This window comes from Acanthisitta chloris, unplaced genomic scaffold (assembly GCF_000695815.1).
Source record: "Acanthisitta chloris isolate BGI_N310 unplaced genomic scaffold, ASM69581v1 scaffold9249, whole genome shotgun sequence".
Classification (NCBI taxonomy): Eukaryota; Metazoa; Chordata; class Aves; order Passeriformes; family Acanthisittidae; genus Acanthisitta; species Acanthisitta chloris.
The window spans coordinates 16,539-43,927 of NW_008691977.1; the positions used below are offsets into that span (position 1 = coordinate 16,539).

Here is a 27,389-nt window from a genome sequence, read left to right on the forward strand (position 1 = left end):
TCAGATACTGTTATTTCAGAAACATTCCTTAGTCAGAGGTTTTAAAGTTAGACATCTGCTTGAATATTTGAGACCACTGCAGTCCTGAATGCATCCCCTCATCTGTGTTTTGCGGAATTCCCTGAATTACATCCTTTTCACTGTTGATTTGCAGGAGGTGGGGGAGGAGTTGTTGAAAAAAGGTTGTTAAGTATATTTCAAAATAGCTGACATAACTTTTGTTTTGCCCAACAAGTCAACAAACTTCTTTGTTCACCCAAATTACTAACTGACTGCTGGCTTCTGAAAGAAAAGGCCTGTATCATTAGTGATGTTACCTTTCAGAACCAAACTGCTCATCCCAAACCAGGGAGGAGTGATGGCTCACCCTGCAGGAATGGCTCTAGAGGCATGAACACAAGCCTTGTGCAGAAAGCTTATCATCTGCCATTGGGCTCCTGGTAACTGTGGCTGGAAAGTCAGAGAAGGTTAGAGGTGTTACCACTGAAAGCAGCCACTTTGCTCCTTCAGGCACTTTTGCCTCCAGAGAATGAAGAGCCTGCTAAGCCCAACTAAGGATCCAGAGACAACTTTGCCTATGGAACCCTAATTAAAGAACATTGTAAAAGATTCTAGTTTATCTTGTGATTGTAGCATACTGATTTTTTTTTTTCATTACACACATTATCCCCTAATCAAAGGAAAAAAATTCACACTTACTCTTAGTATCAGTGTGACTGTCACTACTTAGCATAACCTGGGCATAGGCAATTTTAATATTTTGTAAATTTTTAAATTTATTGTTTGTCTGAAGTACCTCTTATACTTTTGCTTGAGGCAGAACAGTCATTTAAAGCCCTTGAAGCATAGGGAAAGTTTCTAGGGAATATTTTCAGCATATGTTTGAAACTTAGTTTGCATTTTTTGGGTTTTTAGTAGTAGTTTTCCAGTTTATTGTATAGTTGTTATTTCTTGGCATAATGAATTTATGTAAGCAGAATTTTTGGGATGTTTTTATCGTGTTTTCTTTTGCTACAATTATGTTTCAGTGGGATCCTCCCCTGTGGTACAATTAGGTCATAGAAATAATTTAAAGGATATTACCATTTTGCTCTTAGATGATAAAATTCCCTTAGGGTCCCACTCTTTGCAGATTTACTCAGGCATATAGTAGATACTCAGAATATTTTTTTAATAAGCCTGACCATATCTTTTAGATCACAGTTGATCAGATAACTACAAGTTTTGTGTAGAATAAAAATATTTTTTAAGTTCATTGTACAGAACTGTGAATATCTAATCTACTAAAGTACAGGGGAAGAGAGAGGGAAGAGGAGAGGATGGCATTTGAATGAAGAATTTGCACTGATCATTGTTATGTATACATCCTCTATTACCTGAGGCATGGGTAGGTAATACATAATGATTACCTAATGTATTTTTGACCAAAGGTTATCCACACTCAGCATAGAGATATTTGTTTGTTGAATGGTCTGAGAACCTTTGATAATTTCGGGTTTGCCAGTAATAATGTTAACCTCCTTTTTATAGTTAGGAATTGCTAAACTGGTACATGAAGTGTCTCCACCTAGATCTCAGTTTTAACCAGCTGTGTATTCTGTCTTTACCTCTGGAAGTCATCTATATACTTAAGCATTGCCTGTTTTACTTCGGTGTCTTTTGTTAACATCCCATAAAAATTTCTCAGTTTCAGTCTTGGCTCTATCATCTATTCCTAGTTTAGACTTGAGTGGAACAGTAAAACTATACAGTGTTTAAACATGGATCCTTTAGAATGGAAGGCAGTAAGTTAGCAACTTGGCAAAATATTAAAGGGAAAATCCAGGTTAAGAGATTGGCCTGGCCTCTCATATAATGTTTGCAGAAAGGTGAATAAACCTTCAAGGAGAAATGGGGAAGTTCTGCATTGGCCACACCAAAAAGTCATCTATATGAATCCTCATTTATGTCCCCAGGACACTGTATTAGTTGTGTTAAAACTATATGCTTCCCTGTGCATTTGGCTTATTAAAACTGATAATTATTACCAATAATCATGAGAGCTGCTTAGGAGGTTTGCTAAGTATAGATTCAGACTACTGCTTAAATTCAGCTTTACAGTTTATGTGAAAGGTACACTGACCACAATTAGGCATTATAGACTTCAGCTGTTTCCCCAGTTTGTTTGGCAATGGAATGCTTTCAGGACTGCAAGACAAGCCAAGTGCAAAATTAATTAGCAAAGATGTAGGAGTTTTACCTGCTGCTTGAACAAAAAGTGCAGGATCCATTTCTTAACTGGGAGATCTTGGTGATATCTTGGCCCCACTAAGATTAACTACAATGGGAATTCTTATGTGCCGGAGTTACTCATTCACATCAGACCTTGCAAACCTGACCCCTTAATTTGGATTTATCAGTTCTTTTTTGCCATGGTTTATAAGTCATAAACACTTCTGCCTTCAGCCAGTGTTTATCTCTCTGGTTTGTAACTCTAGTGTTACAAGCCTCAGTAAATAAAGAGAAGTTTAACAGTGAAGCAGATGATTTCCTTACTGTGGAACTGAAATCTGAGTAAATAGCGAACTGCTTCTAGATACTTAGGGTCAGCTGTTTATGACTCTCTATTAACACAAAGCATGTTTAGGTTTAAAATACTGTTTGAGGCTGATTTGCATGACTTTGTACCTCTGGAATTGGTGTTTAATCTGGCCTGGTGTTTACAAAACTGAACTGAGGTTTGAGTATCTCTCTCTACTGTGCCATGCTCCAACTTTAAGCCACAATGGTTTCACATTTGCTCAGCCTGATTGTTCCAACATATGAACCTTCACTCTTTCTGGGACTGCGCTCTTGTGATGAGCTTCTTAGATTTATGACCTCACTTTATTCCAGTTCTCCTAATTATTTTTTCTTCTGCCTTGTGATTGCACAAATTTCCAGAATGACAGGTTTTGAGACATTTTATTCACAGAACAGATGTAATGTGACAGTGGTAGTAATTCCAAGTGCCACATACTGTTCTGCCAATGTGACTTTGCCCTGACATGACAATGCCTTTCTTTTGGTAGTGATAAAACACTACAACTGGTTGTCTGTGCCTGTTCAGTCTCTGCTGATACTTCTAATATGCTGGACAATCATATTCCCTCTAATCATTGCTGATGAAAACTTTGGGTTTTGTGCAAGATGTTTGGCTTGGATTGAATAGAATTGAATGGATTTTTGCAAAACAAAGGGCCAGAATTTTGTTTAACTTGTGTTCTTGCATACAAAATGGCTGAAGAGTGGGAAGAAGAGGAATGTAGACTCTGCTGCTAAAGTAACCCATAGCTCATAGCTATTAGTTTTACTTTATACAATAGCTTGCTGCTCCTATAGTATGACCTGCTGTCTGCAGTGTGGCAGACTTACTGTGGAGAGAGGGCAGAAGGCCTTTTTGGATTTTAGTGAAATAATATCCAACCTGCCCAAAGGTGAAGGTAGAATGAGACTTTTAGTTGTGAATAAGTCTGTAGTTACAAAATTTATTTATTTTTCCTAAAGCCTTATGTTTACATGTATCATTAGCCACTGGGGAAATAATTCTCTGTAACATAAGTGGCATTTCCGCTGTGGTTTTTCATGCTTGCTGTTCTGTTTCTTCCAAATCAATGTCTTTTGTCCCTTCTTTCATTTTCATTTTTATTTCATGTAAACATTCCTAACTCAGTGCCCAGATTACCTTTTGTGCTTCTGCATATTTCTGCATCACACAGGCAACAACCAACAGCAAATTGTTTAATGCACACAGAAAACTGTCACTGGAGAGTCTGTCACCTATGTGTTTTATAAATGCAATTTCATCATTTAGCTGTCCACATTGCAGGGACCAGGGGATTATTTCCAGGTGGGAGAATTATCATGTTTGGATATTTTAAAAAAGTGTGAACTTATATTTATGCCACACAGACTAGAGAAGCACTATGAGCTAGTTCATGGCCATGCACAAAACTCTTAAGACTTCAATTTTGAGTACTTGGACTTCATGACATTCTTACTGTAGCTGATTTTGATCTTACTAGTTTCACTTTAAAATAGAGGAGAGGCAGAACATTTCAGGTCAAAGCAGGGATGACAATTACAGATGTAAGATTGTTCAGAATGTAGCAAATCCAATATTTAGTAGTCAGCATTTTCATTGACCCTAATGGGAATATTGGACGTGCATAAGATTCAGGAATAATGCCTTTACTTGGGAGTATTTTTCTTGGAAAGAGTAAGAATTAGAGGAGACTGTGTACTTTTCCTCTTTCCTCACATGAGAACCTGGAGAAGCTCAAAGACCTTGTGAAGTAGTTGTGCTGGAACAAGTAAGGGGAAATATTGTTTCATGCCGGATGTAACTAACTGCTGGAGCACTCACTTCAGGAAGTCATCAAACTGCATTTTTTTCAAGAGACAGCTGTGCAATATCATAACTACTGAAAGCCAACTACAGAAATGTGGTGCTCTTCCTAAAGGAGTGAATTTTCACCATTTCTGTAGAGTCCTTAGCTAATCATAGAATAGTAGAATAGTTTGTTTTGTAAGGGACCTTTAAAGGTCATCTACTGCAACCTCCCTACAGTGATCAGGGACACCTTCCACTAGATCAGGTTGCTCAGAGCCCTGTCCAGCCTGACCTTGAGTTTCCAGAGATGGAGTGTTTACCCCTTCTCAGGGCAACATATTCCTGTGTTTAGCTGCTCTCAACATAAAATAATTTCTTCCTTATATCTAATCTCAGTCTCTCCTCTTTTAGTTTTAAACCCTTGCCCCTTGTCCTGTCACAACAGTCTCTGCTAAAATGTTTGTCCCCGTTTTTCTTATAAGCCCCTTGTAAGTACTGAAAGGCCTCGATAAGGTGTCCTAGGAACCTTCTCTTCTCCAAAGGTGAACAGTGCCAACTCTCTCAGCCTTCCATCACAGCAGATGTGCTCCAGCCATCTGAGCATTTTTGTGATCATTTTGGCTAAGGTCTACATGTTTTTTTAAAAACTTGCTGTTCATTCTTCAGGGTAGAAATAGCAATTCATTTGCATTACAGTCAGTGTGAGTCTTTTGGTTGTCCTTTCTCTGAAAGGTGGATGTTTAAATATCCCATTTCTCCATTTTGTGAGAATAACATATGATTACATTGTCTTGACCAGTTTCAAATGAAATGGTAGTTGATTATGAAGTTTTCCATTTACTGAAGTCGTGTGATACTAGATCACACAAATTTCCGGAAGGAGTATAAAGGAGCTTCTCTCTTACTCTCACTTGCAGGGAGAGGGATTGTTGTTCTGTACACCAAGGCTAGCCAAAATGTAAAAAAAAAATAACCTCAGTGTGGAAATGCATGGTTTTGCTTAGTTTTGTTAAAAGCTGATACATCCAGTTTTAATTTTCAGGTATTTTGGGTCATCAAAGTAGTTATTTTTGTCAATGTTTGCCTAAATTTCTCAAATATCCTCTGTTACTTTCAGATGGGAAGAAACGTTTCATTGGCATCAGAATGCTGACAATAACACCTGCGTAAGTAATCTGTATGACCATGCATGCAAGGTGTGCTCAATGACAGTTCAGAACTTCAGTCAGCTTTCCTTACAAATCTCCAGAGAATCCAGGAGTGGGAATTAGCTACTAGGATTCTGGGGCCTGGAACTTCTCTAAACACTGATAGTGGTGGATGCCCTGTTGATAGGTGAGGGAAATTGGGAAGAGCCTGGACGCAGATTTTGATTCTTGATGAGAATGTCTGGAATTACACCAGGTTTTAGGTGACCTTTAAACAAACTGCTGCTTTCAGGTGACTGTGAGTGCCAATGACAGATCAGCTGACTAAGGATTTGGTGGTAGTTTTATCAGTGTCAGCAGGGACTGTAGAATATAAGATTTGGTGCCTAACCATTAACTGGAACTAAAGAAGCTGCTGAAGTGCTAAACCAAAGCTTTGTGCCTCTGTGTTAACGAAGCCAGAATATGGACACCTTCCTCTGGTTCTTTACTGTCTGTTCTCTCTTACATTGCTTTGCCTTGTCATTACCCAGATATATTCTGGGATAACAAATGAGGGCTCTTGTGCTGATGTTCTTTCCCAGCACTAGGCATGTTTCCAATGTGGCAGTAGACTACAGAATTAAACAAGATAATTTCCAGCTGGGGTTGTAGTAAAGCCATTTTTGTTTATTGAGTTACGCTCTTGTGGTCCTCCCTGAAGGGTCAGATCCTTGTCTGGAATGAGTCAGTGTAGTGTCATTAACATCACCGATAGAGAGAAATTCAAAGTGTTTCTCTGCAGAATTGTGAACATGATGTGAGATTTTACTGCTTTTGTGGCATCTAATGAAGCCATGTAAGATGTCTGTAGGCTTGTTTTCACAAAAGACTACTTCCCTTTGGTGTGTTTGCTTCAGTCATTTAATTGTTAGCTTCCTTAGTACTTTTGTTAGACTTCCTAAGGCTAGATAGGAGAAGCTGTGTGCAGCCATTTTGCTTTCCTTTCCATCTGTGGCACCCCAGCTCTTCATGGCAGATAGCAGAGTAATCCATCCTTGGTTTAAAACCCTTTCTTTCTTGAAATAGGTTTTAAACCGCACTGTACACAGACCTGAAATGATGTCATTGCCTCTGGACTGAGGGGATGTTTGTAGAGCCTATGTTTTGCAGCTGGTTCCTGTCTTCTTCTTTAGAAAGGGATGCATGAACAATTCCTGGAGAAAACTTGAGGAAACTGAAGTTTCCTTAGAAGGCTTTTGCAGTTCTTATCTATCTGCTGCTGAAGTTATCAAAAGCTCTGTTGTTGAGAATAAAGACAAATTAAGAATGACTTGCAAATAAAAGAAGCAAAATAGTTACAAAATTTCTTCGCCATCACCAGCATTAAATCTTTGGGCAGAAATGTCTTTTGTTCCTGTGCAGCATCTAGGACAGAGAGTGCTCCTGTCCTTGTGCTTGTGTACAGAGCCCTCTGTGCTACTGCTGCAAAGAGCAAAAGTCAGATTCTTGCAGCAGATATGAGACCACTTGGTTTAGCATGCTTTGCACAGCTAAGTACTTTTGACTCTCTTCAAATCTATGTAACTTGTTTTACTCCAAATTCAAATCCCCTACGTTTTCATCACAGAACAAGGGACAAAAAATTAACTATTGCATCTTTAATTTTTCTTTTTGTCACAAAACACTTAAGAATAAATAAGGATTTTTGAATGCTGCTTCTTTTGTAGTGCAATCAAATCCTGTATGACTTTGTTCTTCTTTTAGCCTGGTGGAAGAACTGAAGCACAGCAATGCCGATTTTCCTGATGTCAGAAGTGGAATTTATGTACACGAAGTTGTTCCAAACTCACCTTCTCACAGGTATGTAGAGCACATTATTTTCTTCACCATAAATAAATATCCAACTAGATACTAGTAAGGTAATATCTCTATTTATAGTCAAGTAATTTCTCATACCATTCTTGATCTGTACTTAATTTAAAAATATGCCTTTAGGTTTAAAGTATTCATGCTAAGATTCTACTCACATCTACAAAAGTTAAATATTTCAGTATCAGAACTATTTAAATCCTGGAATCATTTAGGTTGGAAGTGACCCTTAAGATCATAGAGTCCAACTGTTAATGCAGCACTGCCAAGGCCACCACCAAACCATGTCCCTAAGTGCCACATCTATAAATCTTTCAAATGCCTTCAGGGATAATGACTCCACCAGTTCCCTGGGCAGCCACTTGCAGTGCTGACAAACCTTTAAGTGAAAATATTTTTCCTAATATCCAATCTAAACCTCTCCTGGTGCAACTTGAGGCTGTTTCCTCTTGTCCTATCACTGGTCACTTGAGAAAAGAGACTGACACCCACCTCACTACAACCTACTTTGATGACATTATGAAACACAATGTGCAAGTGTAAAGAACACCTCAAATACAACAAACACATTTTGTTTTTGTGAAGTATGTTGAGTATTAATAGTTGGAAATTTGGATTAAGTTTTAACAGGAAACAGGATAGCATTCATGTAAGACACTGTCAGAGCTGTTATCTAAGACAGTGTTTCATCTTAGAGGAAGAGACTATTTTACAGAACAGTTGAAAACTAAATAAACTATGTCTAAAAATTATTTTAGGAATTATTAAGGAGATGCAAAAGTAATAAAAGCAGCTATTCTGGATTATATTTGAACAGCAAGAGAGAAATAGTTTGACAGTACTTCAGTTGGTGCAGTTTACTTGTTTTGAAAATTTGAGAGGGGTTTAATTTCCAGTGCTTGAAATACATACTGGAGGCATAAACGCATGATCTTGCAAATGGATGAAGTGAGTCAGTCATGGATAAGTCTTTTCTTTTTCTCTTTTGCTGTAGTTTTGCAGAAGTCAAAGAGAAAGCTAGACTCATTGGCTTTGCTGTTTCAGAAGGAAATCTTCAATGAAATAATATTAACCTGAGTTTGCATTTAGAGAGTACTGCATGTTATTTTTTCACAGTCAAAAGGGTGGAATTTCCCTTCAATGGAATCTAAAACACGTAAACATTCATTGCACCTACAAAAGAGGGGTGAATAGTCTTTGTACTTTTTCTCTGCATAGAATGCATATTACTGTCTTTTTCTTCTTGTCTTTGCAGAGGAGGGATCCAAGATGGAGATATTATTGTGAAAGTCAATGGGCGTCCTTTGGTGACTTCCAGTGACCTTCAGGAGGCTGTGATGAATGAATCACCTCTACTACTTGAAGTTCGAAGAGGAAATGATGACTTGCTATTTAATATTGAGCCTGAAGTTGTCATGTAAATAGAATTGAGGGAGTTCTCACCATAATTAAACTCACTTATTCTGGAACACTAGATACCTCCTTTACAGCTACAGTAATTATACTTCCTGTTGACTAATGACAAGGTGGACTAACTTAATTGCCTGAGCCATTTCTGTACATAGTAGCTAGAACGGCTTCAATGATGCCATTTGTAGAACATTTAAATTTCAAAGAAACTTAAGAACTGTGTTCTGAGGGGAAGGAGGAGGAAAACAAATTTTGGGTAGCTAGTAGGAATGGGGCCCACTTTCAGCTCCTGCAGGTTCAGAGCAGATTCTGTTCTGCATTTGGAAAGACCAAAATACTACTGGAAGTGAAGAAGCTTATAAAAGGGGAAATTATTCTTAAACTACAATCATGTCTGCAGTAGACCCAAGCTATTGCAATGCACAATTGAGCTTTTATTGTATGTAATTTTTTCAGTGTGAACCTATTATTGGCAAAGCTTGTATTTGTTCTTAGTGCTTCTGTGCTCCATGTCAATGCAGGTAGATTCAATCTGTAAATATGGAAAGGAACAAAAATGGTATCAGGCTGTAGAGTGTTACACCTAGGTCATGCGATTTTGGAATATAGTAAATGATTCTTATAGAATTAATGCCTTATTATATATAAATCAAAACGATGTGCTGAACAAAGTTAAGTTTGAGGAAGTGCACAGTTTTTTAAGAATTTGATAGAAACTAGTTTTGCATTTTACTGATAATCTTTGCTGTACAATTGTTATATTACTTTTGGCTTGGACTTTGTATGTTTCTACTGTAAGGAGATTAAAGTTTACACAAATACTTTGTTGGTGTAAACCTCTTTTTAAACAAGTCTGTCTTCCCTGCCTCTTCTGCCTGACTGGAATAGACTTTCCCAAGAGAAAATGTTCTTACAGAAAATTGGGCCCTGATGTTATGAAAACCCTTTGCATCCCTGTGATGTAATTATTCTGCCCTTATTTAGACTATGTTTAGAAATGTTTTGCACACACGAGTCATTTATTTACACTGTTTTTTCCGTATTTATGAATGGTGCTTTGTTGTCACTTAGAGAGTATCTAGCTGGGATCCTGTTGTCCTCAGTTCTGCCTGTACGTGACAAGAAGCAGAAAGGAAGAACTGTTAGCCCCATTTCACTGCTAGAGCGTGTGAGACTTTTGTGTAATAAACCCAGGAGAGAAACTGCTGAGAGCTAAATCCAGATCTCCTAGGTACCCTAAACCAAACAACTATCTTCTTCCTTAGTTAATATTGCTACAGTTCCCAAAGAGACAGAGGAGCATTTTTATCTGCAGCATTTTCTACAGCAAGCTGTGCTTTCTAGGCTTGGTTCTTCTGTCTTTGTTACACTCTGATGCAAAAATGAGTTGATCTTTGGGGCAGCAAGAATTTTCCTTTCAGGTTGCCAGCATATCTAAACTTTCTGGCTATACCAACTGACTTATGTGTGACAAGCCTTGCATCTTTGGGTTTGTATGATGCTGGACATGCAGCAAAGAGCAATCTATTCACTCCTTGCTGGCTGACTGTGCCTACAACTGTACAGTTCAAAGGTGGAAGGGATATCTTCCTCCTAAAAATGAATACTGTTTCTTTCCATTACATTATTTCCTGTGCCTGTAATAATGGCATGACTCCCATGCTGTAACTAAAGGAAGAGCTGTTTTCATCCCTCCTTGAAAAGATAGTTGTACCTGTTGAACATTACAACTCCTATTAAGATACAACCTTAGCATCCACACTTGAAAAATGCATACAGATGTTTTGAACTTTGGACAGCTGTGGCATGCAGAAGGACACTGTCATAGCTGAACTCAAGCCTGTACATTCATGTGTACCATGTTGGTAGCTACATTTTACAGTTTTGGGGTTGTGTTTGTGACCATTGATTAATACTAAAGGAGTTAAAGTATTTCCAAATTTATTGCAAATTTTTTCAGATTTTGGCCAACCAATTTTTAGAAGACCCACAGAGTGATTAGCTTCTCTTACTGTAAGAGAAGTTATTTGGCTTTCAGATAACACACTACTGATTTTGAAATAAATTGCATAACAATTCTTGTTACAGCAATACTGGCTAGAGACTGGAACTGACATAGCAGTATTAAAAATTGAATACACTGTTGTTGGCACTGGCCAAGTGCCTTGGCCTTTTAATCAAGTCACCATGTGGGGGGAGAAAGGCTGTTCCCTTAATCATCAAAAAATGTTGCATTCTACCTAAAGTTCCTTTTTTTTCAAGCTGTTTCCAAAAACCTTGTGAGCTTACACATCACATCTAATGATCTTCAAGCGCTGTTGCACTGTAGCAGATTTCACTCTGAGGGAATGAAGGTCAGATGAGGTTCTTTAAGAAAGAAAGCATTGTCATTCCCTTTGGCTGCAGAAGCATCTGTGTCATTTCAGCTGTGGTGTGACCCTTGTCTGCTGAGATATCATGAGTAGACTTTATTAATTGCCACTTGTCCCCCTGACATCAGCCAGAGCTGCAAAGGGTAATTACTCAAAGATAGAGTCAGCATGTTTTGATGCCAGCAGTTAGTGTTAAGTTTATGACCTGACCTTGATATCTCTGTTTCTTGGCTAAAATAAAGTAAAATGGTAGTCGGTGTCTCTTTAAAACAAAACATTCTGGCAGCCTTTCTGTTATCAGCAGTTACTGGCTGTGTCTTTCAGGGAAAAAAAAGGAACAAAAGTGTGATCTTCATCTCTGAAAGGAACAGGACTGGCAGCTACAGCTTTTCCAAGTCAAAGTTGGGTCATGGGCCTCATTATTTCTGCGAGGCCTAATCAGCAAAATAAGGAAAAAGACCACCAGTGTCACCCCAAAAGGCATGAATGTTTCAGGGTTCTTCTATGCTGCAGCCCAGCAAGGTCTTCCTAACGTCTAACATATATTTCCCCTCTTTCAATTTGTGTGTGTTGCCCCTTCTCCTGTCACTGCAACTCCTAACAAAAAGTCCCTCTCCAGCTTCCCTGGAGCCCCTTCACATACTGGAAGCCTGCTATGAGGTTTCCATGCAACCTTCTCCAGCTCCACTTCCTCAGCCTGTCTTCATAGAGTAGATACTTCAGTCCTCTTACCAACTTCATGGCCTCTTCAGGACTTGCTTAATCATATCCTTAGGAAAAAAAAAGTTAAAAGAAAGTAAGGTGTGTCTGCTGCTTTCTTTAAAATACCTAGATGGGCATTACACAAGCCAGACTGCTGTACAGCTGCCAGGTACTTACACACCCTTTTCTGCAGGGATGGCATTTTATATCTCTGTACCCCTCAGGGCAGTATAGGATGGGTAAATCTCAAAACACTAGGAGGGGGAGAGAGAGAGAGCGAGAGAGCCTTTAGACAGTAGTCAGTGTGGCGCACACTTTGTCATCTTCCCTGAGCTCCACATAGCAGCTCCTATGGCTAATTATTTGTGAAGATCTGTTCTCCCCCTACATTAGTGCTCTAACACATTTGAATCTCTGATATCAGGTCAAGAATGGGACTTGAAAGAGAGGCACTTTGCAAGCAAGATAAAACAAGGGAATTCTTTCCCTTACAGGGAATCCTATGCCTGTCAAGGAACTAGACATGACATGAGAGGTGCATGACTTTCAGTGCCTGTCAAGGCTCATACTTTTACACTTGCCTGTGTGTAAGAGCAAGCTGGTGGTTTGCAGGATGTGGCTGCTGTGTTGTCTAGAGCACTCTCATGGTTCCAGCTGCATGGTAGCTGCTGCAGCTCCAAATTTTGGCCTGTGGAGATCTAAAAATGTCACCAAAACTGGGAAGAAAACCTCTTAACACCAATGTAGTATCAAAAAGGCTTGAAAAGGCAGCAGAAATCTGAGTTGTTGGGGAACTTCAGTGGTTACACAGAAAATCAGTGCAAGGCAGCTCTTCTACACAACCTGCTCTCTGCTTGCTGCTCTGTACAACCACACAGCAGCCAGAAGTCTCTCTGTACATCTCCTGGAACTGCCTCTGCACTAGATACTCTGTGCAAAGCTCTTCCCATGGCATCTGCTGCAGGGACTGTTTCCCACTTCTGCATTTTGCCCTCTGCAGCAGCTGCTCTGTTTGCTCTTCTCCAGTGGCTTTGCACCAGCTATTCCATACCACCATACATCCCAGACAGCGATCTCACACTCTTTTAAGTTTGTTTTGACTGCTTGTTTCTTGCTGGAGGCTTTGTTGATTTAGCAGAAATCAGGAAGAAGGAGGAATTTTATTTTTTTTTAGTTCCCAAGCTCTGAAGTCTGGAGTCCTGTGCTGAGCATTTCAAGTCCATAGCATAATACTAGGGCAGTGGTTGATGAAAAGTTTATTTAATACAAAACACTGCAGGATATAGAAGGTGATGCTGCCTCTGTTTAAGCATTACTGGCCAGGAACTGGTGTTCAAAGGCATACAAGGCTGAGGGTTTGCCCCAGAGGGGGTGTATATAGACAGTATGGGTATGTATTCTGTACCCACATACAGGACTAAAGTCTGAGGATTACTTTGGAGTAGGAAGAAGTCTTAAAAAGGGAAAGGGGGTTAGCATGTTTATTTTATTCCCCTTATTTGCTTGGCTTTCTGTAGCCTCCATTTAACTGGACGTGCCTGGGGAAAACCTCCAGGTCTGTGTTTATTCTGATCCCTATTCCCACAGCAGCAGATTATTTTTGCAGCTTTGGTGTTCTGAAAATAGTATATTTGGTCTTTTACCCAGTCTTTCCCAGTGCTTGTGTCAGCAGAAGAGCTTGGTGGGGCTTTGCTGCAGAATAACTTTCCAGGTGATGCCATGGGCTGCAAAATGACACAGAAAGAAGAACCATCAACAGTGAAAGCAGTTGTTTGGAAGATCGTGCTGGCTGGCCCAATTCTCTGTCTTCTGCCAATCATTAGAGACAATGCTATATTGCATTTTTCTACTCAAAAATGCACAACATTATATTCTCTAGCAGTGAAATAATGCTTGAGGAGCACAGAGCATGGATACAGAAAAGGAACTTCAGACTGCAACGGTCACAAACAATAGAAAAGCAGGAAAAATACTTTTTTCTTTCTTTTGATTTTTATCCTCTGGGGAGAAAGGTCAGACAGTGCAGGTCTGTCCTCCATCCTCCCTTCCTCTTCCCCTCCCTTTCTGTCAAAAGACTCCCCCAGAGGCTATGAGAATATGTCAATATTAAACATCATTTTCCCTATAAAGATCTCTGGAGAATAACAGAGGCAACTGCTTGCTCTTTCTTTCTTCAACAAACACTGGCCAGGCCTTCACAAACAGCCAACTGAGGCATAGTCAGGAAAAAACAAGTTCTTAAAGGAAACAGTCGCCAAGGAAAATAATTGGGCAACATGAGGGTTTTGGTGACGCATCTGCACAGCTGCTAAGTTCAATGACTTTTCAATTGCCTCCATCTGAAGTTGTGCTTCACTATGAAATGATCTTCTACCTCTGTAACTATAAATAGCCAGGCATGATGATTTTCTGCTTGAAATCCCAGAAGCAGCTTGGGAAAAAAACCCTAAAACCAAAACAAACCCTAACAACCAACCCAACACACAATAAGGAAACAAAAAGCCTTCAAGTGTCTTCACAGTAAGATCTTAAATGCCAAAGAGAGACTGCGAACTAGAGAGTATAGTGCTAATGCTTTTGAAGATGATTTTCTAACATCTCTGTTGATCAAGAGGATGTGCAGCAGCAGTACCAACTATTCTGTCCTCCATCTGTGGGAAGAAGTCCCCCTCAGAGTTGGTGTCACATAGACATTTCATTTGGATTACCTAGCTAGATGTTGCGTAGCATCAAGGGAAAGAAAGTATCTTCCTTCTTCTCAGAAAGCAGAGGTTCAAAACATGTTGTAGTGGTTTTGCATGCCCAAGTTTTGGCAGTGGGGGGAGTTACAGGGATAGCTTCTGTGAGAAGCTGCTAGAAGCTTCCACATGTCTGGCAGAGCCAATGCCAGTGGCTCCAGGATGGACCCACCACACAGCAAGACTAATCCAATCAGTGGTGGTAGTAACATCTCTGTGGAAACATATTTAAGAAAGAAAAAAGGTTATTGTGCAGAAGTAATTGTGATCAGTGAAGAAAGGAGTGAGAATATGTGAGAGGACCAACTCTGCAGACACCAAGGTCAGTGGAGAAGGTGGGGGGGAGGTACTCCAGGCACTGGAGCTGAGGATCACCTGCAGCCTGTGACCCTGCAGCCCATGGAGGTTATTGGGTTGCAGAGATTCACCTGTAGCCCATGGAGGAGAACCACATAGGAACAGATGGATTCTTGAAAGCGACTGTGAACCCGTATGAAGCCCATGATGGAGCAGCTCCTGTCAGGGACCTGTGGAGAGGAGAAACCAATGCTGGAGCAGAGTTCCTGGTAGGACTGTGATCCTGTGGGGGACCCACACTGGAGCTGACCCTGAGGGACTGGACTGCACCCTGTGGAGAGTGACCCATGCTGCAGCACTTTGTGGAGAACTGTAGCTCATGGGAAGGACTCACATTAGAGAAGTTCATGGAGAGTTGTCTCCCATGGGAGGAACTCCACGCTGGAGCAGGGTAAGGATTCCTCTCCCTGAGAGCAGCAGCAGAAATAGGGCGATGAACTGACTGTAACCCTCACTTCTTGTCTCTGCATGCCACCCAGAGGGAGGAGGTAGAGTTGGGAAGGAGGGAGGAGTGGGGGAACGTGTTTCTAAGATCTGTTTTATTTTCTCATTATCCTGCTCTGGTCTTGTTAGTAATAAAATCACAATTTCCCTAAATCAAGTCTGTTTTGCCTGTAACAATATTTAGTGAGTGGTCTCTCCCTGTCCTTATCTCAACTTTCATTATATTTTCTCGTCCCTGTCTATTTGTGGAGGGAGCGAGAGGAAGGCTTTGGTGGATGCCTGGAATTCTGCCAGGGTCAACCCACTACACAAGTCCAAAAAGTTGTATCCTAAAAATACTTACTAAAAAGCCTTCTTCCTGTGAAGAGGCCAGAGATGACCTGAGCTGATGTACACGTTTGCACTATACAAATCCCAAGTTCGGCAAGATGATTTTCAACCTTAAAATATTAAGCCAGATTCAGAATAATGAAGGTTTTACCTTTGGTTACTAGCTAAAGTTCAATCCTAGTTTTGAATGAGTTAAAAAAAATAAAAATCTCAAGTTTGCCCCTTGTCCAGCAGAAGCAAACCATAGGTTGTGGGATAATGGGAAAAACGTAGTTCCTGAGTGTAGTAATATGTAATATTTCATGGTATTGTGTCGGTTTATCTATAAGAGCATGGAATAAGTTTTTCAACTGAAGGTAGCAAAATGTTGAATCCTACCTTGGTGAGGCATTAAGCTCACTACACCATGACTAATTACAGCCACCTACCAAAAGTTATCTGATCAGAGTTAGAAATGCATTAATTACATTCAGTTACATTTGCCTTTCTACCTGCGTTACCTCTAAATCTGTTTCTTTCCTGTCTATAAAACCAGATGCAAGGAATGTACACCTAAACCAGCAGAAATACTCCCAAATATCATTTTTTTAATGTACATGAAATTATCTGAGCTTGGAAGTCCATCATGTTGGTAGTCTTTCTGGTTGGACACTAGTACTCCATTTCCCTCTGCAAATTGTTCATGTCACCTACTGCAGGCTGTATATCTCACTAGAAAATGAGCTATTGCTTACATTAGGGGCATAAAGCTGCCAGTTGTGCCTCTGCAGAAAGACTGCAACATATCTCAAATATGTTTCTCCTCTGGGATTAGATATTGCCATTATGGTGTACTCAAATATTGCCATTCTGGCCCATAAATCTTACAGTGAAATCCCCCCATTTAGGGAAAACCAGAGAAATTTTTGTGTCAGGTTAAGAGAGTTCTGATGTTTTCAAAGGCCTTTTACAGCTTCTCAGTATTTTGGGATGTCAGATGTTGTATGAAGAGGAGAAATCAGTAGGCAGAATCCGAGAAAGTGATGAGAGGTGCAATGATGGATATATACCACTGTTTTGCATGTTTTTCCTGAAAAGGTCTGTACCTATGGTCTATGTTTTTGTTGGTTTTGTTGCAGTAAATTTTCTGAGTGCTTCTGAGACTTTTTAAGGGAAAGTTGTCTGACTTCTTGCTGATTGGTATCTTTAGCATTATTTAGTGAGGCTAAAAACCACAAGCAGAAATCAAACGTGGAACGAGGGAGCTGCAATGGTGGGTTGTTTTTTTTTTTGTTGTGGTTTGTTTGTTTGTGTTTTGTTTGCTTGTTTTTTGTTTTGTTTTGGGTTTGGGTTTTTTTTTTCCACTCCACATCTGTAGCAGCAGCTGCCGAAAAGGACAGACACATGAGTCAATTCTGGCAAATTGAAGAAGAGCAGCCTCTGAAAACAGCCTGGCAAACTTCTTTGTATACCCACTACCCTCTAGAATAAAGCAAGCTTTTCTACACCTTATTTATGCCATTAAAGCCATTCATATTTGTGTTGAAAAGAAAACCAGTAGTCTTTACACATTTTGCACTGGTATGCATTACAGATTTGCCTTAACTTGGAAGAAACTTTGAAAAACTTAGTTTTGAAATGGTTTTACCCTAAAATACGATATGTAATTAAATAAAATCAGTTTTTTCTTAAGAGGAATATGAACCTTGTCTAAGATATTATTTTTCTTAATGGGTGGTGTGTTCATAACACAACATTTATTTTGCACAGTTCTGAGGAAATCTGACCCAACAGAGTGAATTGCTAATGCTGACAACTGTAGTGGCATGGAGTCAGGTTCTGAATGATCGTCTAAGGCATAGACATCCTGTAAAAGATACCTGAAAGTTACCTTGGCAGCTAGGAAAGGCCTTCCATGGAATTTGGGTAGAGTTCTCTAGTTCTGGTGGCTGCTGCAGGCCAGACATACATTCACCTTTTTTTATGTAGCTGTGAAGGCTGTGGGAGTTTGCAGCAGTTGCTATTAATTGCAACAGCTGGGGAGAAGTATTCCTCCCCAGTTTGCTGATAGCAGAGACCTTCCTTATCCACCTGCATCTTGCCAAATTTGAGAACATATCTCTGCAGGTGAAAAATCAGCATGAAATTTTTCCTTTTTTCCTCAGAAAACTCTCATTCCTGTTTAATGCCACCTACATTCTTATTCTAACATGCAAAAAGTTGCTACAGTTTATCATCCTGTTCAGGTCAGCGAGGTTTGGGTGTTAAATGCAAAGAGATGTGTAAGCTTCAGGTGGTCAGTCAGGTAGCAAGTTATGCAATTAAAAAATGTTAGATTTTGAACAAAAGAACCTCTTGGCTCATTTTCATTTTGCATGTGCAGCATGGGTTTATAGTCACACATGTACCCTCTGTGAAATCAGGTGTCTGTGGTATTTTATATTTTCAGAGAAAAGAAAAGAAAGAAGTCAGAGAGTGAAAAATGGGCTCCCCACCATCCTGCTTTCTCTATTAGCATGGAATAAAATGAAGGAGAAGAGAAAAGCTATCATAGCCTGAAGCTCAGCCTGCTTTTCCTGCAGTTAGGAGTGGTTGGATGATCCAGAGGTTTATTTATCTGTGTGTGTCTTTACACAGTGCCATTCCCATGGCATTTGAGGTCCAGATTCTCCAGAAGATGTAGGCGGTATGCCATGAATACATTATATATTACATGATTCGCTGTGTGTGGCTCATGGGTACTTTATTTCCTAGAGACTGGCCATAAGACAAAATTTATATGTGTGTGGCAGTATTTGACACCACAGCATTGGTTTGTGTCCTGATTTAGGGGAAAAAAACATCATAATATAAACATCTTTCTTGGAGCAAAGTTTTCCCTCAAGTTCAGCTTGATTCTTCCAGTTACAGTAACATATTTTGAGATTCATTTATCTCCCAATAAACACAGCAGCAGCTCAGACAGAAAGAAAACAAACTAATTTACATCACAGAGCACACAGAGAACCCAGACAAAAGGCAAGAGGGGACAATTTTATTTCACATATTATAAAGCACAGAAATTTGTGGATGATATATCTAAATAGTAGACTCTATGTGAGTAGTAGATAAAGGAATCTTACCAACACCTGGCAAGCAAAAGACAGCTATCACAAGTGTGTTTTGACTCTGTAGACAATTTGTAAAATGTTTAGTGTCAGCTATGTATTAATAATAAGGAAAAAATAAGCGTTTTCACTTCATAGTAAGCATCTTAAGCTAAAATTACACCATTTTGAGAATCTGCTTCATGCCTAGATTTAGAAGTTATGCAAAATAGTAAAAGTCTGCATGAAAGTTAGACTTACTACTTAGTGATGTGTAGCAGAAGTCTTTCTGTTATTAGAACCAAAAGATACTCAGCTCATTCTCACTCCTCTAATTCCCCACCCCTAATTGTGCCAACATTAACAAATAGAAAGTCATATTGATTGTAATGTACTACACAGGGTAGGTTTGATTTAGATTGAATTTTCCCCCTAAAAATAGAAAAGAAAAACCCAGTCAGTGTGCTATTTAACTTTCTTTGTGTGTGTGTGTGTGCGCACAGAGATTAGGAGGATTAGAAAAGGAGGTGTTAGTGCAATAGAGAGTGTTTTGGGTTAAACCCAAGATCTAATCCCATTGCTGTAGCAATAGTATTCTGAAAAATCATTTTCAGCTGCTATGGTAAAGGTTTCTAAAAACAGAGGAGAGGTTTACGGTTTGTTACGACAATGAATCAAAATAACTCTGCTCATTTTCCATACTAAGTCTCAAGAGCCTTGGTAAACACCATGTTGGCTTATTTGAAACAGGAGAATGATTGACAGTGTAATGCAACCTAAAACCTGAAAGAGAAAACAGGTAGATTAATTATCCATTAAATTACTACTCATCTGCTCCTCTGGACACTGGAGATGCATCTGCTTAACAAATAAACTGTCAGTGGGTCTAGCACAAGTACAGCATAGAAACCTAGGGTCTGATCCCAAAATCTGCAAAGGAAAACATATGCTTGAGGTTAAGCACATGATTAGTACATTGGTGAACACTAAAATCTGGTCCATGCTAGAATTCTTATGTTACGAAGATTAAAAATCCCTCCAAATCTCTGCAAGTGAATCATCAGAATTTGCCAGTCCAACATGTATTTCATCTGTCATTGGTAGTAAGTCCATAGTAGCCCTGATCTTGTGAGTGATGAAGACATAGCACACACTAAATTCATTCTACTCTGGTCTTGTGAGACCCCACCTGGAATACTGCATGTAGTTCTGGTGTCCTCAATGTAAGAAGGACATGGAACTGTTGGAGCAAGTCCAGAGGAGGCCACAAAGTTGATAAGAGGATTGGAGCATCTCCCCTATGAGGACAGGCTGAGGAAGTTGTGGCTGTTCAACCTGGAAAAGAAAAGGTTGCATGGAAACTTCATAGCAACCTTTCAGGATCTGAAGGGGCTCCAGGGAAGCTCCAGAGGGACTCTGTGTTAGGAGCTGCAGTGATAGGACAAATGGTAATGGGTTCAAACTGAAGGAGGGGAATTTTAGATTAAATATTAGAAAAAGGTTTTTCCCTGTGAGGGTGGTGAGACACTGGCACAGGTTGCCCAGGAAGGTGTAGATGCCCCAACCCTGGCAGTGTTCACATCCAGGTTGGATGAAGCCTTGAGCAACCTGTAGAAATGAATGTAAATTAGAACATAAAAATGGTAGAATTATTCACCAGGGAAAGCAAAGATCAAAGATTAATTTTGTGGTTAGCGGGCATTAAAAAATCTGACCCTGAGAGTTTTAAAAGAGCTGTCCTTACCCTCGATCAGTTAAAAGCACTGCTGAAGGGATTTGCATTAATACAGAAATTGTTGCCTAATAGATATGTCCTTCTGTGATTATTGTCAAATGAGTTAATACGAAATGTGGGAGTCAGTTCATATGATAATGGTGAAAAAGTTACAGTTTAAAAGTAGTTCAGGATGAAATTAGACACCTGTAGCTAGAGGTAGGGGGTTTTGTTCTTTTTACTCCCTTTTCCCTTTTTGCTATTTTTCTTTCCTTTTCCCTTTCCCTTTCCTTTTCCCTTTTTCTTTTAACATCAGGTTCAGATAACTTTTAGCTGTTCTCAAAACTGTACAAATTGTCTAATAGTTCATGTTAGCTTTCTGTGACTCTTAGAACTCTGGTGATGCTCCATGAGTAGTTCCAGGTGAGACTGGAAAATCTCTGACAGCTTTAAGGGCTTCTAATTGATGAACACATAAATAGGCAACAAAGCATGGATTTTGATATGACTTTTAAGTCAGACTAATAACTTTGCAGCTGATAAAATGAACTGATATTGGAAATGATAAATGTTTGGGAAAAAAAAGAACGATTTTTGTTGCATTTTGTGCGGACCACAGGAATGAGTCACGTGGCAGTAAGGGTGAGGGAGGAGGTGGCTGTGGTACATAAGATGAAATGTTTTCGGCAATTTGTTTAAAGTAGGGGGTTTGCCATTTAAATCTATTCCAGACTATGATCAATGCTGGACTAGTTGTTCAACTCCTCTTCTGCTTCAGCTACATCTGTAACTTGTAACAGTGCCTAACATGATGGACTCTGAAAGCTCAGGAAAATAAGATAATGCTATCAAATTCCAAATACTGTCTCTATGTGATTTCAAAAATGAGACTCAATGAGCCTGTGTGGTCAGCAAGAAGACAGATGTCTAAATGGACATTGCCTCCTCTCTGCTATTCAGTCTTCACTGAAACCTTAGCTCATGACTTTGAATATGTGCTTTTAGAGATGTCTGAATTCAGTGCCTCAGCAGGGTAAAGACAACATGCCCAATTAGTCAGGGTGATGCCTGTAAGCATTCTAATGTTTAGTTTGGACTGATTTTTCAGCTGAGAGTTTAAATTTCAATGACTTCTTTTTAATCCTGATAAATCACCCACCTTCCATTCTTCAACATGTTTTGTTTTCCTAGCTCAAATTCATACTCAGTTCCCCTATAACAGAAAGAACCAGTGTTTTTTTCCTGTTATATATATTTTCTTTGTGTTTCAAGTTTCAGCTAGAAAATTTCTGTAGGATGTTAAGGTTCTTATACGTTGAGGACAGAATAGTAAGTATAAAATTAAAGTAGCCCTTAGAACATTTCTTTTTTTCATAAGCTAATGCCATACTTGTATCATAGGAAAAACTCCAAGCTTATATGTCAAACAAGATAAATTTAGCCTTGCCAGAAGATCTTCCACTTTCCTGTACCTTTTGAGATTAAACATCCAGTACTTCAGACAAAACTTGAAGTCAAAGGGCAAAGATGCTCTCCATTTGTCATAGAGTTTGAAGGAAAACAAATCCCAAATGGATTCCAACGGGAAACACTTGGTGAACTGTGACCTGTTGCTTTTCTTAATCATGTGATACAAAAATCTTAAGGTAAGTTATGAAAGATATTTGTATTAATTCTTAGATATATAGGCTTGTTAATTTGATTTGTTGCCATTCTAGTGAGCAAGTAGCAAGTAAGAGTAGGTTCTTGGGGTTGGAAGTAGATGGTCTTTAAGGTCCCTTCCAACTCAAGCCATTCTAGGATTCTACGATTCTATAAGATACTCGTAAGTATAAGGTGTACCCAGTGCTTGACAGGTGATGTATCTACCAAATTGTGTTTGATCAGATAGAAACCAGCCCATGGTCAGCAGATGACTGGCCTGACTGACAGTGCTGTGGAGTAATCCATAACTCTGCAAAAAATGTGCCTGTGTTGACAAATCTGTTCTACACAAACACAGCAAACATTTGTCTGAAAAGGTCAGGGTTTTTTGGAAAACATCCTTCATTATCAGCCAGCTATGAAGTTACTCAACATTGCAACAACCAGGAACAGGAAAAATCTCCATATACATCTTTGCACATTAACAATGTGTTTGATTCTGGAAGATCTGAAACATCTGGGAGCCATTGGACTGTTTGAGCTATGAAAACCAGCTGAGGGTTTTAAGGTGCACTAGAAGTGGCTAATGAGTCACCTGTCAGCCACCTTGTAAATCTGTTAGAAAGAAAAATATGCATAGGCTGGCTGTTTTTCCCTATTTTAATGCATGGAATAACATAACTGCAGGTGATTTTAATATAAAGCAACTAATTTACATACATTATACAGTATAAATTCACCCAACAGCTATTTTGATACTGTCAAGACCTCTGAGCAAGCCAGTTTTGAGGAGGAAAACAAAAGACAAGATTTTTTTCAATTTTCTTTGATTCCTCAAGATGCAAGGAAACATCCAACCTTTCTGCTCCTAAAGTGTTAGGAAAGCCCATTAGGGATCATACTACAGCTGTATGTTTTGTGCTTCAGCATGTAGGTTAGGCTGTCAAATTAAATAGCCTCTAGCTTTGATATCCCTGTCTTTCCACTCCCACACTTTGCCTTTTGCCAAACTGACTTTTCCAAATAGTTGCAGCAGACAAGCCTGGGGAAATGTCAGGCAAAGAAAGGGAGGATTAATGAACAGAAAAACCTGAGAAATTCTCACGTTTTAACATGAGTTCCTGCATTGTTACCTATATTAAAGATTGTAAATCAGCAGAGGGGGATGTAGTGAGGCAAGATTTACTCATTAGCTTATCATGAAGTGAAGGTAAATAAGAAAGCTTCTTTATAGGATGGAGAACAGGATTTTCCTAAAAAAGACTCCTCTGTTTTTAAGTGAAAAAAACACATTATCTGATAAATATTGATGGACTTTATTTTCACTGGTGACACTGAGAAGCAATATAAAAAAGGCAAAGAATAAATCCAGACACCTGTCAATGACTTCCATTTTTGTTGCAAGCACAGACAAGGTACTAGTCTTTCTGATTAGTTACAAGCTGTTGAGAATGGGACTAAGAGCAACAAACTCCTTTTGCATTTGTCATGAAACAGATATAATTTTATGTGAAGGAGCAACATGGATTTGAGCCAAGTGGCCGGCTGGAAAATATACAGCCGTTTTTAGGATCTGTATAAATTACTAAGGTGAGTCCTTCTGAAGAAACAAAGCTAAAAGTGTTCAGACCCCTTCGAAACTTTGCAAGAATCAAATTGCAGGTATATCAGACCAAATGGAGGATAGTCTCATTCTGGCCTGGCCAACATATCCTATTTTATGCCTTGTTCTCTCCTGTCCTGACCTGACTTGACCTTACTGTGGTAATAAACAAAAATGTGACTAGGGAGTGGCAAAGTGTTATTCCCTGATACTCTTCTCAAGGAGTACATGCAGTTGGTAAAAAAATTTATGATTATGTAATGGTCTGTAGTTTTTAGTTAAATAAATCAGGGTAAGTTTAACCTCTAAGAAAATGTTGTTGTCAAATCCAGAGCCGTTTTACCCTTATCAGGATGAATTTCAGAACAGCTTAGGTCTATCCTTAATTTTAATACTAGAATCATACAATCACAAAGGTTGGAAAAGAACTCCAAGATCATTGAGTCCAACTGTTAACCCAGCACTGCCAAGTCCACCACTAAGCTATGTCCCTAAATGCCACATCTACACATCTTTTAAATACCTCCAGGGATGATGACTCCACCACTTCCCTGGACAGCCTGTTCCAATGCTTGACGACCTTTTCCATGATGAAACTTTTCCTAATATCCAATCTAAACCTCTCCTGGCATGACTTGAGGCTATTTCCTCTTGTTCTGTAACTGGCAAAAGAGGCCAAGTCCAACCTCAATACAACCTCCTGTCAGGTAGTTGCAGAGAGTCATAAGATCTCCCCTGAGCCTCTTTTTTTTCTCCAGGCTAAACAACCACAGCTCTCTCACCCACTCCTCATAAGACTTGTGCTCCAGACCATTCCCCGACTCTGTTGCCCTTCCCTGGACACACTCCAGTATCTCAATATCTTTCCTGTGGTGAGGGTCCCAAAACTGAGCACAGGATTCAAGGTGCAGCCTCACCAGTGCCTAGTGCAGGGGGACTCTGTTGCACTGGTCCAGCTGGCCACACTATTGCTGATACAAGCCAGGATGCCATTGGCCTTCTTGGCCGTCTGGGACACTGCTGGTTCATGTTCAGTTGGCTGTTGACCAGCACCTCCATGTCCTTTTCTGCCAGGCATCTTTCCATATACCTGTGTCAGATATTGACAACTTTGCAGTAAAGGGATTTGGACCTTGAGCTTCATTAATGTGATGAGTGAGCAGAAATATTTAGCACTAACATTTCCTAAATGATGAAGGCTTTTAGACTAAAAAGAAAGCTAGTACTGCTGTTGAAGTGAAAAATATGAAGGCACAAGTAACTGGTTACTTGAAAGAGAAACAGAACACATGGTTCCACAGAAACAGCCTAGATGTCATGTTACCTATTTTCCCTAGGCAGGGGGTATCTCAAAAATCAAAATAATTCACTTTCTATTCAAAATACCAGATCCAATATATAATTAGAATAAGATACAACAGAAAAATCTGGTCCCAGTCTCTGATACTGTGAGAGTTTGTCAGTCTACCCCGATGCATAAACACAGAACTAACAAAAATCATATTTATGCTGCAGCAGGATAAAATTTGCATCAACACCAAAGTCAGTTTCATAACATTTTTTTTTGTGGAGTTGGATGTACTGATTGAAACATTCAACTTCAGCGATTCCCTCTATCCTCTTATAGCCTGGAGACACATTTTTTTGGTACACAATGAAATTATTCTCATGACATTTCTTGCAACAGTAACTTATTTTTCAGACAGGAGTTGAATATGAAAAGATATATCTTTTTAACTCTACAAATTGTAGCAACTGTTTACAGCAGATATTTTGCTCCTCTGGGAGAGTCTCCCAATTAGTGGTCACCTTTTGTAAGAATGCTTTGCTAAATCTTTGGCTGAAAACTGAAAAAGAAACCCATAACATCATAGCCTTGAATCTTGAGGCTGTACTTACTTCTGCAATTAGATCAGATCTTTTTCCAGTTACTTTTCTAAATCCATTTATGGTGCTACAGAAGGTAATATGACCAATAATGGAAGTTTAAGAAGACTCCCATAGAATAGATTTAATCCGATCCTCAATAGCATGTAATAAAATTCAATCCTTTAGTAGAGTTATCAGATCTTGGAAAATAACCTTTACAACCCTACTCTCCAGTTCCAAATAAGTTAGCCATAGCTCTGATAAGACTGTTATTAAGATTTTCCTTTCTAGGGCATAAATGAATTCAAATTCCCTTATGAAAACTATACAGCTAACTGCTACATGTCTGCAGTCAACTGGGTCTCCTTTCCTACTGCAGACTGGAACTGCTTCAGAGCAACAACTGACTTCACTCTCTGTGTCTGCAGTCTGAAGCCCAGCTACTACTGAACTCTAAATAAGTGCATTGACTCACATGCATTCTGACTTAGCCTGGGTTTGTGGTTTGATAGATTTCCCAAAAACTGCAAGAACTTTGAGATTTTTTGCGTGCCTGGCATACAGCTTAACACACAAGCAAGAGTGTGGGAATGCACTTTTTTCCTACTTCTTCCTCATCAATGGTAAAAGACTTCATCTGTGAAATTTTCTAACATAGGCTAAAGTGCAACAGTGGAGCCACCAAAGTAGAAGTCAGTGAACATAGATAGTCATGCACCTAAAAGTCCTGGGATCAGTCCTATGATTTGCATGGAAACCCTCATCTCCATCTCAGCTTTCTTGTTGAAGGTCTTATCCCAGTGTGGACTCCAAGCAGTATTTCTTAGTCCACCCCACACAGCAGATGTGCTGCACTCAGCTATGTGCTTACTTGTTAGAGGCAAGAAGGGACAGCAATTGCTTCACTTTTGTCCTTACGGGAACATGAATGCTACGGAAAGGTTTGGGGTTTTTTGGTAGGTTGGGTTTTTATTTTTTCCATGTCTTTTATTTCTTCCTTTCCACACAGGAGAAGGATTTAGTTCCATTCAGACCAGTTGACCTTTAAGCTCTCAACAGATCCCTTTCATGAATTACAACAGATACATTAGCTAATTGCACTGGAAATAAGAATAGGAAAAACTGGAATTTCTTACTCAGTGTCCTGTGAGTGCTGTGATTCCTGCTCCAAGGGGAAAAAACCCTCTCATTGGATTACATTATGAGAACTGGGGTTGGAGAAACTATCTCAAAGAAGTTTTAACAGAGATTAGGTACTGAGGTCCAGTATTGCAATACTGAAACATCTCTCTTCAAGTGCCATTGATGCTGAGAAACATCTCGGCTCCAAAGATGTGCAACATACAGTTGCATCTCTGCATCTATCCTGGTCTATGTAGTTGTGATGAGACTAGGTGTGCAATACATCAAAATGTATGTGGGATGTCAGTCTCTGCTTCACAGCCTGCTCCTGTGGCTGTTCTTGAAAAGGTACTGTGCTAGCATATTTTCTGTCTTCTTGTGCTTTCCTCTTCAAAAAAAAAAAACACCCCAAAACCCCCCAAACAATAAAAACATGTTAAGAAGGGAATATACCCTCTCAATACAACACACGTGTGACTATGAGACTTGCCCAAGAAATGTGGAATCAGGCTTTGATTAGTTAAGGGGGTTCAAACAAACATCCCGCATGTCCTAGTAAATTGGCTTAACTAAAACACTGTTGGAGAACATGGCAAAAACTGTTCTTGTGTGAGAAAAGGGGTTTAAGAATTTCTGAACAAGGGCATAGCAAGAAGCATGACCTTAGCT

At 39.4% G+C, this 27,389-nt stretch overlaps 1 protein-coding gene across 1 annotated transcript in view; it reads left to right on the forward strand.

Annotated features, from left to right (window-relative positions):
* The window catches only part of HTRA3 (HtrA serine peptidase 3), a 26,139-nt gene extending 16,532 nt beyond the window's left edge, over window positions 1–9,607 (forward strand). Inside the window, exons 7-9 of the mRNA XM_009082475.1 lie at window positions 5,469–5,517; window positions 7,246–7,341; window positions 8,606–9,607. Of these exons, the coding sequence (XP_009080723.1) occupies window positions 5,469–5,517; window positions 7,246–7,341; window positions 8,606–8,771 (311 nt within the window). The 3' untranslated portion in view covers window positions 8,772–9,607. The remainder of the gene's footprint in view (window positions 1–5,468; window positions 5,518–7,245; window positions 7,342–8,605) is intronic.
* Window positions 9,608–27,389: the final 17,782 nt, after the last annotated feature.